We start from the raw sequence: 18,222 nt of genomic DNA, 5'->3' as shown, positions 1-18,222 counted from the left end.
TTTGAACAGTATGGAGACAGTGGCCCTGAATCGCATTTCGGGAGCTGTAAAGGAGCATCTTATTAAGATAAGCGACCATGAAATTGTGTTTACACACATGGCAGATATACTCATAGAGTTTTATAACGCCATCTATGATAATTTATACGGGGATTATGAACGCATACCGTGCTTGGATGGTCAACCCGAGAAATTTGACGCCGTGGTTGGGTACTTCACGAACTTTATAACATCTTACCAGGTCGTGACGAAATTCAACAATGTTCTTCAAGAACAAAATCTTGAAAACTATTTTTATAATTATAATTTATTTTCTGTAATTTCGGGTCAAATAACATACTTAAAAACCCGTATGCATTTACTAACTCATTTTTAATTTTATTTGTATTTAATTTTATGTTTAAAATAAATTGAATTGAACCGAAAAACTGTTATATATTTTCTAAATACAGATCATACATTTTTAAGCTATCTTTTTCCCTTTTACTATTTAAGCCTATGAAATTAGAGTTTAGAAAAATAAACTAAACTTTGAAAGGTAAAAATATAAGCTTAATTTAAATAAAGAAAAGTATATAATGTCAAATCAGAATTTATTTTTTCAAAAAATTTACAATTTTTTAAAAAAATTTACAAAAATATTTTTTTTTAACATTTTTTTTTACATCCGCCCACCCCCTCCTCACGGTTGGGTGAGGATCTGCACTAGTGCCGAGAACCATCGGAAAAATATTTCATCCCAGTTCTCAGGCGGCGGCACCTCCAAAAATCGCACCCGGCGGTACAGGACTAACTGCCCTAGCTCGAGGGTTACACTGTGGAAGAGAGAGAGTAAAATTAGTTATTACTTGTTAATATTGTGTATATAGGGGTAAGAAATGTATTTAGCTTACCGGAACCCTCGGCAGTTAAAGGCCAGGAGGCTGTAATAGAAATTATAAAATTTAGTATCAAATATCTACGGAATAAAACCTTTTTAAAAATACTTACTCATCGGCGATGAAAATTGCGTGATTATAAATGACCTGCCGAACTTGATTCAACAGGTCATTTAAGTAATCATTATCCCTAATGACCTCCGCAAGTACCGCCAGGTACAATTGGAGTTGATGGATGAGGCTACGAGTAAATAGAAATTATAATTTCGCGTTATATTACCCCAAAGATAAAAGGTTCACTTACAAGTCACTATTGACGTTTAAATCAGCCTCTCCCGGCCTAGGCATGGCTAACCATGGGTAATAAATGGCCGGGAGAGGTTGATATGGGGGCAGGGGTTCTGGACTCTGTGGTGGCGTCGGTGGCAGGCTGGGCGATGGGGTCGGCGGCAAGCTGGGCGGCGGTGACGGGTTGCGTCGTCGCTGAGGCCCGACGACGCAATGAGGGCGTTGAGGGCAAGCCTCGGGTGACCCCGAACGGAGTGTCCACTCCGTGGACGTAGCTGTAGAGAAAGATTTTCTAAGTCTTCTCTTAAAAAGATAACTTTTTAAAAACGTTTTTTTCTTATCCTGTTGAAGAAAGGTCCATGGGTTGTTGCTGCTGGTTCATTTTTGACTTTGGCTTGAGAGAAAGTGGTGCCTTTGGGGGCTCGACCTCTTCATTTTATACTTTTTACAAGGTCAAGGCGTGTTCGAGATCAAACACGTCACTCCAAGATGGTTAGCATGTACAAGGGTAAAAATTTTCGCGGGAAAATTGGTCCGAAGCCTTGCTATTGGACTATTTTTCAGGTGTCTTTCTTTTTGGATATATTTGGAAAAACTCCCTTCAACATTTCTTTGATCATCCGTCTTTGGTTTAACAGTACAAGCTTCTTTAACCGTATTTACAGTCTCGAATAGTAACAATCCACGTTAAAAGCTTATAGAGGTTACTATAGTGGAAGGCAGGATGATGTCCTTAGTTTTGAAAATGATTTCAACGCGTTCATGGCGTCTTACGGCCCTTTTTAACTAGTGTTAGTTCTATTGTGATATATTTCTTCATGAAGGGGCTTGGTCGGGGAGAGGGGGGGCTATGTTCATTGTTTGGTATTCTATTTTAGGATCTTTTAGTACAATTCATGTAAAAACATCTTCGTTTCCGATCCCGTGCTTACCTAACAGGCGGATACCATAAAATTCCTATTGTAGAAGTCTAAAAATTGTTCCTACGGTGTTATTATTCCTCAGTATGCAACAGTGTTGGGAATAAATTCGATAACAAGCTAACGCCATTAGGGAAGGCCATATAAACAATTTAAAAAATGTAAGATATATACGGACTCAGTTGTATCCTACTACAAACGCTACAGGGCCATACAAATATCGAAGCAACAGGCCTGGGGGTGGATGTTTTGTCAACGCAAGGTTCCACTCCTAAATTAGAATGAGTTCAACGCGTTCATGGCGTCCTACGACCCTTTTCAACTAGTAAAAATTCTATTGTGATATATTTTTTTCTTGAAGGGGCGTGGTCGGGGAGGGGGGGGGGCTATGTGCATTGTTTGGTATTCTATTTTAGGATCTTTTAGTACAATGCATGTAAAAACATCGTCGCTTCCAATCCCGAGATTACCTAACAGGCGGATACCATAAAATTCTTCTTTTGGAGTTCAAAAAAGTTTTCCTTTATGGCGTTATTTTTCCGCAGTATGCAACCGTGTTGGAGAATAAATTCGATAACAAGCTAACGCCATTAGGGAAGGCTATATAAGCAATTTAAAAAATGTAAGATATATACGGAATCAGTTGTATCTTACTACACGCGCTACAGGACCATACAAATCTAGAAGCAACAGGCCTGGGGGTGGATGTTTTTTCAACGCAAGGTTCAATTCGGTTTACCTTTGATGTTTGGTCGATAGTAAGTTTCTTCAGCTCTTGCAACCCCTCCCCTTTTTTTCAATTGGAAACTTATAAAAGATAACACCTAGTTCTATACACCATCTGTACACCATAAGCAACAATTTTTTTGAATCAATTACTATGCCACCGACCAAAGCGAAAATAATATTTTACATCTTCTGTAATTCCATAAATATGCAAGAAAACAAGAAGGCAGGTACTGTTAAGGCGTGGACCGGGTTTTCCCGGTCTCCTCTTTTTACCTGTCAATATTTGATTGCTTGTGTAGGCTTATAGTTTTGTAAGATTATAACAAAGGATGCTTTTGTAGGAATAAAATTTATAGAGACCGTAATATAAAGTAAAATATTACTTTCTTTAAAAGTATAAGTTCTAATAAAAAAAGACATTTTTTCAATTTTCATTTTAAATTGCATTTGATTTAACCTATAGTAATTTCTTCTATCTTCGTAAGGAATGGGTTTCCAGGCTAATAAAATGCAGTTTGCATCCAAAACACTGTACTATATCGTCGGTATGTAACGAATACTATTTCGATTGGCATTGTCTCTTTTTCAAAAGTTTAGAAATTTAGCCTCTTAAGGAATTAAATATGTTATATTTAAATGCCTAGTTACTACCGGGCTGATTATTGCCTATTCCGTTAACACGTTCATGCAATGGCTTTGGGGGTTGGTCGAACCATTTGTTATCATTGGAATTTATTTTGTGATTTATTGCTCACACAAATGTGTTATATCCAAGTTTATGTCATGGAGCAGGCCGACTTCTCGCCTACACAATCATATTCAGGACCGTGAGAAACTATAGGGTCATAGGTTAGCTTAAGGTAGAGTTGAAAGTAACTTTTTGAAAAGTGTACAATGTGAAGATATCAAAGGATACTACCATAGTTGAGAATCTCTAGAAACGCTTTACACACCATGTTTTTTATTTATTACCCCAATAAAATTAAGTATTTACGGTGTTTGTAACAAAATTCTATTTATAGGCCACTCTTTTGTTGACAATTTTTTTGACATAAAGCAAATCCATCGTTCTTTTGATCTAAACTATTAACAGGCATGGGTTCGAAAATGCATAGTGGGAAAAACATCTGGTAACTGATAAGCAATAAATCAGGCTATTGTTGAACGATTGAATAATGTGGGCGTGTCTATTAAGAAATTTCGTTAGCTTAAGGTAGCATTTTTTTTGAAAAATTTACAATGGTTTTTATGACCTGTTAGAAAAATTCGGAACGTTATTATTTAACAGACGTGAGGATAACAAAGGATATTTTCACAATTGAGAATCACTAGAAACTTTTTACACACCATGTTTTTTTATTTTATTACCCCAATAAAATTGTCTCTTATTTGCAGTGTTTATAACAAAATTCTTTATAGGCCGCTCTTTTGTTGATAATTTATTTGACATAAAGCAAATCCAATGTTCTTTAGTTTGTAAACTATTAACAAGCGTGTGTCAGAAATGCATTGAGAGCAAAACATCTGGTGACTGGTAAGCAATAAATCAGGCTATTGTTAAAGTATTGAGGAATGTGCGCGTTTTTATTATGAAATTTAGTATAAAAGGGGCTAAGGAAATGATCAAAATACACAGTCGATCTTCAAACACCGAAAGATAAACATGGATCCTGAAACTCTCCGTACAACTTTGAACGAACTGACTATAAATAGACCCTGGCCGTTACGGTCAATATACGAGTTTTATTTCTTCCTATGCGACTATCTGCGAATAGATCCGGTGTACGGACCTCACATTCTGCCACAATTCGTAGTACAAGGTGACTTAAATGTTAGTCAAGCTTGCCTCGACTTACTCGAATATATGAAAACAGTTGCTCGAACACCCGAGGACTGTAATAACCTAGAACAATTGGAAAACCTAAGGAATCTAATTCCGAGTCCCTTAATAACTGAATACTCAGATCGTATGGCGAAACGACAAGAAGAAATTGAACGGGTTATACAAGAAGAAGAAACACTAATCGCCGACTTCAACAGCTCACAATATGACAAAGAGATATCCGAGTTTTTAGACCGAACGGATCAAGGATCACCCGTAGAAGAGACACTATTGAACGATACCTTAGAGAGGGAGCATGGTTCTGCAGCGGCGCTTTTCTAACGATGATATCGACGTACAATGGGGAGGAGGAGAAACGGACCAGCCCACACCTATTGACAACATACCTTCTTGCGAGATACTAGGTCAAAGTGAGAGATTTTACGAACATTTTAACATGTATGGTCGAGAGTTAGTTCTCAGAATTACTGAAGATCCCGTCGCTAGTGTATGTACCGTAACCAAATGTGTCCTTAGTAAGTACAGGCCTACAGACCACGTCCAAATTACTTTAAAGAGTGCCACAAATATTTGCAGATCCGAACTAGAATTATCTTTTAGAAGAGCAGATCAAGTATTCAAGTTGACCCTAATATTCTTTTTGACCAGCTTAGTGTTATGCTCTATGATGACGAAATGGAAGCATTTTTCCTTGGTCCCGTTAAAATTATTTTTAGCATTGTAAGAATACCGGAGGGCCAAGGGCGTTCTGTAACCCGAGGGATTAAACCTTTTAATCTATTCTGTAAAGATAGACGAGGTATTGTACGCATAGTCAATTCAGATAACCTGTGTTTAGCTCAAGCGTTATGTGTAGCTATGACTCATAGAGCTTACGCCGACGATACAACGGGTGACAAGACTATAAAGACCCATTACGAATCAATATCTAAATCTAAAGATGAGAACAAAATGCAGAAAGAAGCTGCTTTAGAACTATGTCTTAAGGCAGGAGTAAGGGTTAGTGAGTGTGGAACTGCCGAATCGTTTCAAAAGTTCAAAATTTATTTAAGTCAATATTCGATTTTCGTATACAAATTCGAAAATAGCGTCCCTGTTTTGATTTTCGGCGAAAATGATCCCGATGATACTAGGCCCCGCCTCTTTTTATTGAGTGAAAATAACCATTATAACGTTATTACAAATTTAAAACCCCTCTTCAACCACGACCTATTCTGCGAAAAATGTCTCGTACCCTATTGGCGAATACAGTCCCATAAATGTAATGACTTTTGTTTTAGTTGTATGAGACCCACTATCTGCCAAGGTCCCATGATATCTTGTGAGTCTTGTTTACGAAAATTCTTAGGAGCTGATTGTTATCAAAGCCACTTAGCATCTTCCAGCAGTAAAAAGTCCCTATGTGAGCGTCTTTTTCACTGTAAAGACTGTTTAAATATTATTGATTTTTCCCGAAGAACGGAGATGCATAAGTGTGGTGAGATTTATTGTCAGGTCTGTAAGGAATATCAGCCTAGCAATCACTTGTGTTATATCCAGGTTATCGCAGACAAACCTCTGAAAGTGCCATCCGTTAAAAAGCCTAGACCTAATCTGCCCAACCTTATGTATATTTTCTTTGACGTAGAATGTATACAAACGAAGGTATGTCATGAAAAGGGGGAGCCTACGAACACCAGGCTATCTTGTTAGTTAGCATAACAGTCTGTGAGCATTGCGTAGATGAGACATCCCTAAATTTTAACTGTATTATGTGTAGTCAGTTTGGTGAGCGTAAACAACAATTTTCAGGCGGTAATCCTATATCATTATTTTTAGATTATTTAATGCAATTGCATGCCGTTAAGAACGTCATCATACTATCTCACTACGGCAGTAATTATGATAATCAATTACTAATTCGAGAAATCATTAATCGAGATGAAAAATTCGTTCCATCTTTGAAAATTAACGGAACTCGAATTTTAGAAATGAAATTGTTTAACTTGCTATTTCTGGATTCTTATAATTTCATTCCTGTAGCTTTAGCAAAGTTTCCCGCTACTTTCGGTATATCAGACGCAGTCAAAGGGTATTTCCCACATTTTTTATTCAATGTAATAGAGCATAATTTTGATGTAAATAGACAGGATGAAACCAACTATGTTATAGAAACTAATCTCCCCCCCTATCGAAGCTTATGGTTGTCAATATTTTACAAGGAAAAATTTAGATACCTTCTTAAAATGGCATAGCTCCGAAGATAGTAAAGGTAAAGGTTTCGACTTCTTGAAGGAACTCAATTATTATTGTGAGAACGACACAATTTTACTATTCCTAGGTTGTTTAACTTTTCGTACACTACTCTTTAAAGTAACGGGTGTAGATCCATTTAATTGTGGCGCAATTACTCTTCCTGGCGTTTGCTCTTATGTATTTCGGCGAAATTATCTTAAACCTGATACTATAGGTATCATACCGGCTAATTATTATAGGCTTAGTGAAAATCAGTCAATAGGGGCTATAGAATGGTTAGAGTGGACCGCGCACAAACGAAATATATCTATCCAATCCTCCTTTCGAGGTAAAGAAACCAGAATCCAAAAACTTAGAGTAGACGGTTTTTGTGAGCTTAACCTTGAAATATTCGAATACTGGGGGTGTTTCTATCATGGGTGTAAAATACACTTTCCTCTAAACAGAAACAAGGCTTTGCACGGAGACCCTGCTCAGACTTTGAACTCTAGATATTTTAGTAGCATGAACGTGTTAGCTAAATTAGAATCCCTTAGTTATAGAGTAAATGTCAAATGGGAGTGTGACTGGCAGGAAGAAAAAGCAAATAAACCAGAAATAATAGAGTTTTTAAAATGTAATGATATTAAGCCTAAAATAGTAAAAAGATTAGACCCCCGTGATGCATTCTTCGGGGGTAGATGTTGTGCCACGAAACTATACCATAAAACAACAGGATCAGAGCGAATTCATTACGTGGATTTCACAAGTTTATACTCATTCATTAACAAAACCACCAAGATACCTATAGGACATCCTGAAATCATATTAGACGATTTTCCTGACATATTTTCGTTTAATGGTCTTCTTAAATGCGACGTATTACCGGCCCAAAACCTAATTCATCCCGTTCTGCCCGCTCGTATTAATGGAAAATTAACATTTCCATTATGCTACACCTGTTGTAAAACCCAGTTTCAAGGTGCTTGCGAACAGACTCCTGAAAAAAGAGAATTGAGAGGTACATGGGTAGTCGACGAGTTACGTCATGCAGTAGAGAATGGTTACACAATCACACGAATGTATGAGGCTTGGTCATACAAAGTGACACAGTACGATTCCGAAACAAACCAGGGAGGACTGTTTAAAGATTATGTTAGTACCTTTTTAGAGTATAAAACCCTAGCTAGCGGCTTTCCAGCAGATTGCCAGACTCAAGAAGATAAGGAGAACTATGTCAAAAGTTTCAAAGACGTAGAGGGTGTAGAACTGGATATCACTAAAGTAGAGAAAAACGAAGGTCTCAGATGCCTTAGCAAACTTATGCTCAACTCTTTTTGGGGTAAATTTGGCCAGAAAACAAGACATACCTCTACAGAACTAATCAAAGATGCCAACAAATTGTACGGATTAATATTAAATCCAGACTTGGAGGTTAAAAGTTTACTAACAATCAACGAAAACACCGTATTAGTAAAGTACGAACACATTCTAGAAAACGAGATTGTGCACAAACACACAAACGTAGTTATCGCTTGTTTCACAACATCTATGGCGCGATTACATTTACTAAAACATCTTGAAAAGGTCGGTGACCTTTGTTTTTATTATGACACGGACAGTTTAGTGTACCTCTCGCCAGACGGCGCTCATTTGCTACCCACAGGCGATTATTTGGGGCAACTTAAAAATGAATTAGAATCCTATGGACCAGATGCCTATATTTGTGAATGGGGGAGTGCTGGACCAAAGAACTATTCTATGGACATTCTAGACCCTAAAACCGGCGCTAAAACTAACATTATCAAAGTTAAAGGATTTTATTTAAACGCCTCTACAGAAAATTATATAAATTTCGAAACAATGAAGAACCTACTGGGGGTAAACAATGAAGGTGAACCTCTAATGAACTCGATTCAAGTCCCTATTGGCCCTCAAATCAGACGTCTGCAAGATCACACTCTGATCACGATCAACCAGACCAAAACATATCAGGTCGTAGTGGATAAAGTTAGAGTTCTACCTGATTATAAAACTACCCCATACGGTTATATTAAATAGAATCTTTGACATTTTCCACATAAGTTACTTGTATATATTTTAGATACCCAGTATCAGTATTTTAATAGGTATCTCAAGTATTATTTATAGTAATATTAACGTATTTTAACTATTAACATGTAACAATATTTTAACGAATATACAGTGTTTTTTGTTACTGTTTTTGCATCTAGTAAGCTTTTTTTAATTAGTATACATTAGCACTTTAGTTTAAAAATTAGTATTGAATTGTTTTGTATAAGTGTAATTTTTATTTTTTGATGATAATTATAGTAACGTTTTTTTAGTAATATTTCGATATTTTTATCCGTAATCGTATATCAGTATTTTAGCGTGTATAGCGCGTCAGGAAAAATATATTTTTTCGTCAATCCTGTGAATATTTTAGTTTAATAACTAGCCTCATATTTGTACTAAAATCGTATAATAACCATTGTAGCTTTTAAACCATATTAAAAGTAGTATTGCTATATTTTCTATGAAGGTATATATGTACTTAATAATCTCGCATGCCGTAATATTGTTCTATTTTTATGTAACCCGTATTTTCTGATGTTTTTTTAGTAATATTTTGCATTTTAGTCTATTAGTATAAAAAATTAGTATTGTATCTGTATTAGTTTTCCATTTTAGTCTATTGTTTTGCTATCAAAACCATTGTAATTCGTATTTTCTAATGATGTTTTTTAGTAACGAGTGCCCATTTTAACTGTATATCAATATTTTAGCGTGTAGTAAAATATATATTGTTCAGTCAATCCTATAAGGCTTTTTAGTTTAATAACTACCTAATTGTGCTTATTCGCCAAATCGTATCAAAACTAATGTGAATCAAATTTTATTTATGATGTTTTAGCAGTACTGCTTCATTTTAGCTTCTAATCAACTACTAAGTTGTGTAAAAAATGCCGTAATACCACTTTTATGATACTAAAATGTACTATTGTTCTAACCCTGTATTTCGTTTACTAACTATAACACCCTACAGTAGTACAGCGTCGTAACTTAATTGCTAACTATAATAAACGACGTAAACCATATCACAATTAAAACTAGTTCTTTAGTGTGACATAAGCAGACATGGAGATACCTTAAAATCATACAGAGAATAGCATTACAGGACGGTGTAGAAAGGGTCTACTGAACCTATATAAATCATCCACTAAATGTATACAATATCCTACAATACCACTATGGGCACTACACACCTTTACCATCGCCAAGTCACGTCAGATCAATACACGAAAAAAAACCCTATAAATTCAAATTTCCCGCCAACAACATCACGTGATACGTGACGTCATCAACCCCCCCTAACCCTATTTTCCCCCTTCGGTCACGGGACCATCCAGAGGAAAGAGATAGAAAAGAGGGGGGGCATCAAATGGGTGGGGGTAAACGCCTAATGAGGGCTCCATATATGCCGCCTTTATACGGACAGCTTGTCCGTATACTGGCTGCTATACTCTCTGATATGGAATCGTTTTGTGCAAATGGGTATGGAATCGTTTTGTGCAAATGGGTATGGAATCGTTTTGTGCAAATGGGTATGGAATCGTTTTGTGCAAATGGGTATGGAATGTTTATGTAAACAGGTCTATGGAATCTTTATGTAAACAGGTCTATGGAATATTTTTGGGCACAGGTCTATGACTTCTGTTTGTGAACAAGTCTAAGACTTCTGTTTGTGAACAAGTCTAAGACTTCTGTTTGTACACTAGTCCATGGAATCTGATGCGCACATGTCCATGACATCTCTTTTTGCGCAAGTCTATGACATCTGTTTGTGCACAACCCTGTGACTTCCGTTTGTGTACAAGTCACCGGGAATCTGTTTGTGCACATGTCTACGGTATCTGTTTATGCACATGCCAATGGTATCTGTTTGTGCACAGGTCTACGGAATATTTTTGTGCACAGGCCTACTGAATCGGTTTGTGAAGAGGCCTAAGGGATCTGTTGTAATAGTTATAGGAAAAATAGGAAATTTACAATTGATTTACAGGAGACTATAGGAGACTAGCTGTTACCCGCGGCATCGCTTGCGTGTAGTAAGAACTTCCATCAAGAATGGGTACATTTTACTGATTCGACTAATATTTTTGTAGCATCCTAGGAGCGAAGGCACTCGGCGTCGAACATCAGCTCGTCGGGACATTTTTTATTACTCTACACGCAGACATTATTCTATACAGAAGGGTTTTTAAATATCTGGCCGCCATTTAAAATGATGGCAACAAATCGATCCCGAAAGACCATTCAGCCCGTCCATAGGTTAATGGAATCCAGTGTACTAAATATTTGTGAAATCGGTTGAAACGCGCGAACTTTCTTACAAAGAGAAGATTTTTTTACATTTCTGGGCACCATTTATTAAGATGGTGGCGGATTGGAAAAATCTTTCTTAGTACGCGCCTACTACTTACGAGTAACGTTCCTTCAAATTTTCAGCCTTCTGGGGCCAGTGGTTTGGGCTGGGCGTTGATTATCAGTCAGTCAGTCAGGACTTTGATTTATATAGATATAGATCTATAATTGAAAAAAACGGGAAAAGACAAGAGAACTACTCTTGAAAAAATAGCAAAGTATAGGTTGCAAATGCTTTTAAAGTAATAAGACAAGATTTACAAAGGAACTTTGGTGTAATTATAACCGTAAGTTTGTAAGATATGTTATATAAATTTGTCACTGGTTACTGAGAGCTTGTCTCGAAGTGATGTAAATGAAACGTCATAGATCCTCGTAAAGCTTAGTACAGATTAAATAGGAAGATGCAGTAGAAAATCGCGTGTAGTCAATTCTTGCGTCGTTCTCGAACTAGCTCTCATTAAGTCTCTAGCATTTCGAAGTATAGGAAGTGTCATACTTATGGAACATAATCTTAGAAACATATGCTATAACTTTTAAACCTCACAGACTTCCGTGACAAATATTTTTAGAGGCTTCCATAGCTTTAGCTACATACCTCATGGAATACTAAACTAAAACTTAAAACACGATCGGAATATCTGAATCACAGAAGCGATAGCTTGTATTGTAAATCCACGGTGGCTGATTGCTAGTAGCTAGTGGAAATCGGCATTACTTTCTGTCAAATTTCTATGTTTTGAGTGATATATAACAAAGCCAAAAGTGAGAGCGCACAAAATATCTACAATTTCAAAAAAAGGAAAATATAGGAATATTATCGAAATTGTAGGAACTAATAGGAAGACATCCGAAAATAGGAAAAATTATAAAATTTAGGAAATGTGGTCACCCAGCACAGGTCTACGGAAAAGGTTTGTACATAGGTCTACATAATAATTTTTTAGCCTAGGTCTATTTGTATTATTGCATCCACTGTGCTTTGCACGTGAAAACGACGGGAAGACAATTTGAGTTGGACTGGGCGTGAAAGCAATCAGGATTAATACTTCTCTAACAGATGGTTAGGTCCTAGTTAGTTCAAACGCGGTAACTAATAAACAAGACTTAAATGGAGCGCCTGCTTTTCAGTATGAGTTTTAAAATACTAGTTTCTATACAGTTTTAATTCATGTTAAGACTGAAGTCACAGATATTAATAAAAACTGTCTTTGTAGACAAAGACACGAAAAAGTAAGAGATAAGTTTAGAAAATTAATTATTTGAAGTAACAGATATTCAAATTTTCAATTTTGAAGACGTGATTATAAAACATACATTATTTTAAAAATGTCTTATCTTAGTTTTTTTCACAAAAATTTCAGAGAAACTACCTTGATGCTACTGTTTATTTTCTAGAAACATTTGCTTCGAGGAAGTTCAAATACTCGGATATTTGAAAAATAGAGCTAGATGAATTTATTTTTATATTTTAAAACTGAAAATTTTGCGAACCGAAAATTACATTCTCCCTTTGACTGTGATGTAGTTATAAGAGTCAATAGGATCTGTAGCTTGATCTTTTGAGAGATATACAACACGTCAATTTTTGAACTTCGAAAACTTTAAAATTAACGAACACGTTTTGTTAAGTTTTCACGCTTATTTTATTTTGTCTGCTATCAACGATTTTCTGTCCATTTTATTCTCCTTATAGGCCCGAATACTCTAACTAACTCTAAATTTTAAAATGAAAATAAAATGAGTACGTGTTCTATTTTTAAAATGATGCACATGTTTAAGGATAAAATATTTTACTTAAGGAATTTTGGTGAAAAAAACTAAGATAAGAAATTTTTTCAAATAATTAATGTTTTATAATCACGTCTTCAAAAATGAAAATTTGAATATCTGTTACTTCAAACAATTAATTTTCTACACTTATCTCTTACTTTTTCGCGTTATTGTCTACAAAGACAGTTTTTATTAATTTATAAGATGCGATAACTGTGCATCGGCATAAGTCTATGTTGTAAACTCATCGAGGGGATTATCACTAAAACATCTGTTCTTCGATTCGCCGGAATATTAGAATTACAGCATAAGTAAATTTATACTGTTATAATTTTATCACCGTTTAGAGTAGGGCATCGAGGGGCTATTAACTCTGATTTTATGCACGGTAAATCATTTAAGCATTGAAAAAGATAGCGCTATTCACTCATTAGGGTAAGGTATAGAGGGGTTATCCACTCATTAGGGTAGGGTATAGAGGGGCTATTCACTCGTAAGATGTGGCTACGATTACGAGCCCTTGGACCGTCTGGTTTTATATTGGACTTTCACTTACGCCATAAGTTTATAAGATATGTTCCATAGGTATGACACAAAATATCCTTCGTAATGATAGAAGTTTGCTGAGAGCTAGTTCGAGAACGACGCGAGAATTGACTACACTCAGTTTTGCAGTCCATCTTCCTAATTAGTCTGTCCTAAGCCTTTGACAGCGCCTCACTAGGCGTCGCTTTACGATAATCTATGATGTTTCACCTACGTCACTTCATGAAAAGTTCACAGTAATCAGTGACAAACTTATGGAACATATCTTATGAACTTGCAGGTCATATCTATGTACGGTGCATTTTCACGTATATCAGAAACCTAATCTCTACTCGCGAACGTTCAGGGAATGAAAAGAAACACGCTATTTCATTTACCGGGTGTAACATCGAGTCGTCAACTAATCTTTCTACTGTGCTTGAACGTTAATTGATTGTATCTTTCTACACATGGAATCCGGTCTTTCTTAAATTCACACAGCGTGAAACTTTCGTATCGGGTGACTCTCAAACGTCGCACCCTGTACTATGGTAATACGATTATTATCAACACACGCGAGCCAATAAAAACATTTCAAACACATGGTTTATTTCCCATAGCGTTAGCGAAATTGTACATCTTAGGTAAGGTAGCTGTTGCAAATTCTGATCTCACGATATGTAGTCTGACTTACACGAAGAAAGGTCCAACGTTGCTTGTAATAAACTTTTAGGCTGTCCGAATTCAATAATAGAAACTAGCTAAGAGGAGAAAATGTAACGAATGCTGACGCTAAATGCCAGTAGATTGTAATGGATGTTGATTTTGAAAATAACTACAGAGCCACTTATCAAGTTGTAAGTAAAGCTCACTTTATGAAATTGTATAAACTCAACTGCCCATGAATTTGGGAAACATTTTTCCTATTAAACAAATATCGTGATAACCGTTTGTTATGTGTTAGCGTTTTTGGATTTGTTTAATTAATTTCTAAACAGCTATATTCGATTTTTAATGTTTGCATTAAGCTTAAATCTTACTTTCTAGAATTATCTTCAAATGGCCTAGTTTTCTTTTTAACCCATGTTTCAATAAATATGTCACATCGGATAACTGTGTGTTAGACTTTTTTCAAAAAGCACCTTCCTAATGTTAAACGTTTTAGAGGTATTCGTGACATTTTTGGATTGAATATAAATAGATGTTAGCAAAAATAAATAGGGGAAAGTGTCGGACTGCCATATTTTCCTGCCTTTGCCTTAGCCTTAGCCTTAGCTTGACCATAGAGAAAGATGGTGTTACTGGAGTGGCCGTGTGGACGCTCCATGAGCGGCTTCAGCTTGGGTCGGTGCGTGATACAGCGCTGCCATCTGGGTGCACTAAGATACTTTAAAGTTCGGTCAAGAGCAGGCATAATTTTTACTTAATTTGGTTATCAACACAGCCAAAAACGGATTTATGTAAGAAGAACGTTGAACGTAGCAAATTCACTACCCATCCTCGCATACTTTATTGAGAAACTTCGTCTGCTTATATTTTGACTCCACCCACAAATAAGCGACTCCCATCAAAACAAGTAGTCGAGGAGTGGTATTTGCTACGTTAGTACAAAGAAAGAAAAACTAGATTCTCGAAAAAAGAAACATCAATTTCTCCCAGCCAAGTCGAGCACTGACACCCTTTTCTCGAAGCAACTCACGACACTTTTAGCCCACTGTAACTTCGTGATGGGTATAGGTAAAAGTCTGAAATTTTGTTTGCCGCGAGGACTGTCAATCCTAGCTATAGTTTCCAAATTTCAAGTTCCTACCCTATATACTTTTCGAAATATCGAAGGTGAAATTTGCCTTATTTAATTGTCACTCACTCACTCACCGATCATCAAAATTCTAAGGTACTTCTAGGGTAGATAGAAACTTAAAATTCAGGATTTAGTTTTCATTTATTTTATAAAGCACAGAAAAATTAAAATATCCCGACATTTTTATAAAATTGTTCTTTAGTTCTTTATTTTAAAACTAGATGGCGCTGCCGTCTTTTCAACAGAAATAGTGTGTGTTCTTGATGAAAGGACGTAATGGTCCAAAGTTAACCGAAAGTTAAATATATATTAAAGCTTATAAGAGTAGTAGTTTAAAAGAAATGTGTCGTAACTGATGCTACATTCTTATATTAGGATATCGCGTACAATCTTTATTACATATTCTCTCCGGGTCGAAAGGGGTAATTCAGCGTAAATAAGGACAAACGTTAGCGATTATATTGGCAAACGAAGTACCACGAGAGGGTCTTGCTTTAATATAACTACCGAAGTATAACGAGAGGGTCTACAAAAAGAAGTGAGATCCTATGAAAAACATTAACATGTACAAAAATGGGCCAACCCTCGCTTCGTGCCCTCTCCGCCGTAAAACGTTCTGAGATCCCATGTAGAGCCAAGTCTGCCTTTTGTCTCATTCAATCGCCAATTGAACAATTATGTTATAAATTAAGTCCTTTTCCTAATTAATAACCAATATTCTTTGACTCTATCATTATTATACATCTTTGTTCGTATCAAAAATATCGTGACTTGGCAAGCGCAGGTCATCCCCTTCGATTATTTTAAAATCGGCAACGATTTAGTGAATATCCCTTCGATTATTTTAAAATCAGCAACGATTTAGTGAATATCCCCTCGACTTCCTTTTAATATTACTTACCTGCGATTGCCAAGTCACGATATTTTTGATACGAACAAAGATGTATAATTATGATAGATTCTAAGAATATTGGTTATTAATTTGGAAAAGGACTTAATTTATAACATAATTGTTCAATTGGCGATTGAATGAGAACAAAAGGCAGACTTGGCTCTACATGGAATCTCAGAACGTTTTACGACGGAAAGGGCACGAGGCGAGGCTTGGCCCATTTTTGTACATGTTAATGTTTTTCATAGGATATTCTTAACTTTAAAACTTAATTCCACTAAATCGGGAGTTATTTGGCATTGTTGGCCACTTTGCTTTTTTACCACTGGCGTAATTTCCAAATAAATTATTTAACCACGAAAATAGAGATAAAAATGACATTTTCGATCTCTAGAAGTCGATATATGCAGAATTTGTGGGTGGAGTCAAAATATAAGCAGACGAAGTTTCTCAATAAAGTATGCGAAGATGGTACCAGACCAGAGGCTAAAGCTATGATCCCACGTTCTTAGTACATAAATCCGTTTTTCACACAGCAGTATTACACCAAATTACTCGCGTTAAGCCGCACCAGCGTGCCGAAGCCAAAGGTACGTGACCAGTTAAGAAATTTGTGTGAATATTTTTAAATTATTATCACTACAGAAGACGCTATAGTCGTACGCACCAACCCTAACATGTAGCGCCTCTGGTGGATTCTGTGTGTATCGTCACAATTTACGATACGAGTGTTGTATTTATCGGCCACTCCAGTAACACCTTCCTTTCTCTGTGTTCTAACAAGTTCATCAATTTTCTTGGCTTTTTTGTACCTCGAGGTCGACACTATTTTCAGGCACAACCTGACTGTTATTTAAATGTGCATATACGCATAAACAGAAAACAGTTGACCAATAAGTGAAGAATAATCTTCAATCCTCGGTCTTTCTTTATTACCAGTCACCACCATATGTCATTAAGAATGGAAACGGAGAGCTGTATGGTTATATGATTAAATTCCTCAATGCTCTAAAAAGAGTCGACAATATAACGTAAGATTCAAAAAATAATTCATAATCAAGGAAACATTCACCTTGAAAATATTCCAGCGTTACTTTGATCCCGAGTTCAGACTCCAATAATGGGTTGGCAGTTGGTAGTTCGTGGAATGGGCTTCTCGGTATGCTTAAACGAAATGTAGGTCAACTGTGACGGTAATAATGTTGACATGGGTTCTCAATTTATTCCTTTGAATTTTTTGCAGGAGGCTGATTTTTCAATAATTCCTTCGACAATGTACAATGAACGTTTGAATGCCTTCACTACTTCGCATCCTTTTTTGGTTTCAAGGACTCATATATTATTTGGAACTCACGAAAATAACGAATGCGATGTTTACTCCGTAATTGACAAATGGGTAAATTTTAACACTAAAGGAGAAAGGAACATTTTGAGTAAATAAGAAAGGCTAACAATTTAGTTTGAATCGGTATTTGACTACCTTGACTCTTAATAATGCATGGTAATGGTTATGAGGTAACAACTATAGGATGCACCCATTCAGAGGGGCCGGCAACCGGGGTAATTAAACTGACTGTTTACACCCTCTGCAGTTCTAAACGCAGCGGTTCGCGAAATTTGGGTGCGGTTTTAATTGAATGTGGTGTCTATACGGTAATGTTTACACTTTATTGCTTCTTTCCGATGTGGGATTGTTGAGGGGCCGAAGTTTAGCGTAATGGTAAAGGCGTTGCCATGTGGCAAGTGATGACAGTGGTGTTGTATAATACCTAACTGGTAAGTAACCGCAGCTCCTCACCTCTCGCTTAGTCTTCCGACCTATATGATTTCACCCCTAGATCGCAACTGCCACTAAGCGTATACAAACTATAGTTTGGAAAGAAGTGCCATAATGGTACAACCGGTGTGTGCGCTCTATAAATCTACAGACT

At 36.3% G+C, this 18,222-nt stretch overlaps 1 protein-coding gene and 1 long non-coding RNA gene across 2 annotated transcripts in view; both read left to right on the top strand.

Moving 5' to 3' along the window:
• Positions 1 to 18,222, top strand: part of LOC149620867 (uncharacterized) — a 200,429-nt gene that overhangs the window by 154,351 nt on the left and 27,856 nt on the right. The window lies entirely within an intron of this gene.
• LOC149620869 (uncharacterized) lies at positions 4,631 to 9,221 on the top strand. Its single transcript, XM_089854288.1, has 2 exons — positions 4,631 to 5,068; positions 8,044 to 9,221. Exons 1-2 carry the CDS (start codon positions 4,954 to 4,956, stop codon positions 8,931 to 8,933), a joined length of 1,005 nt encoding a protein of 334 aa, XP_089710414.1. The 5' UTR covers positions 4,631 to 4,953; the 3' UTR covers positions 8,934 to 9,221.

This window comes from Phalangium opilio, unplaced genomic scaffold, assembly GCF_054372755.1.
Source record: "Phalangium opilio isolate 3A_F unplaced genomic scaffold, DU_Popi_V2 ptg000209l_1, whole genome shotgun sequence".
Classification (NCBI taxonomy): domain Eukaryota; kingdom Metazoa; phylum Arthropoda; class Arachnida; order Opiliones; family Phalangiidae; genus Phalangium; species Phalangium opilio.
Note: the sequence above shows the minus strand (reverse complement) of the source record. Positions and strands in the feature narration are given on the sequence as shown.

Bases quoted from the DNA above. Each gene is read 5' to 3' on its own strand.
- LOC149620869 (XM_089854288.1), top strand. From the start codon at position 4,954: ATGGTTCTGCAGCGGCGCTTTTCTAACGATGATATCGACGTACAATGG. The intron at 5,069-8,043 runs GTGAGAGATTTT...GTACCTTTTTAG, and splicing joins TTGCGAGATACTAGGTCAAA to AGTATAAAACCCTAGCTAGC.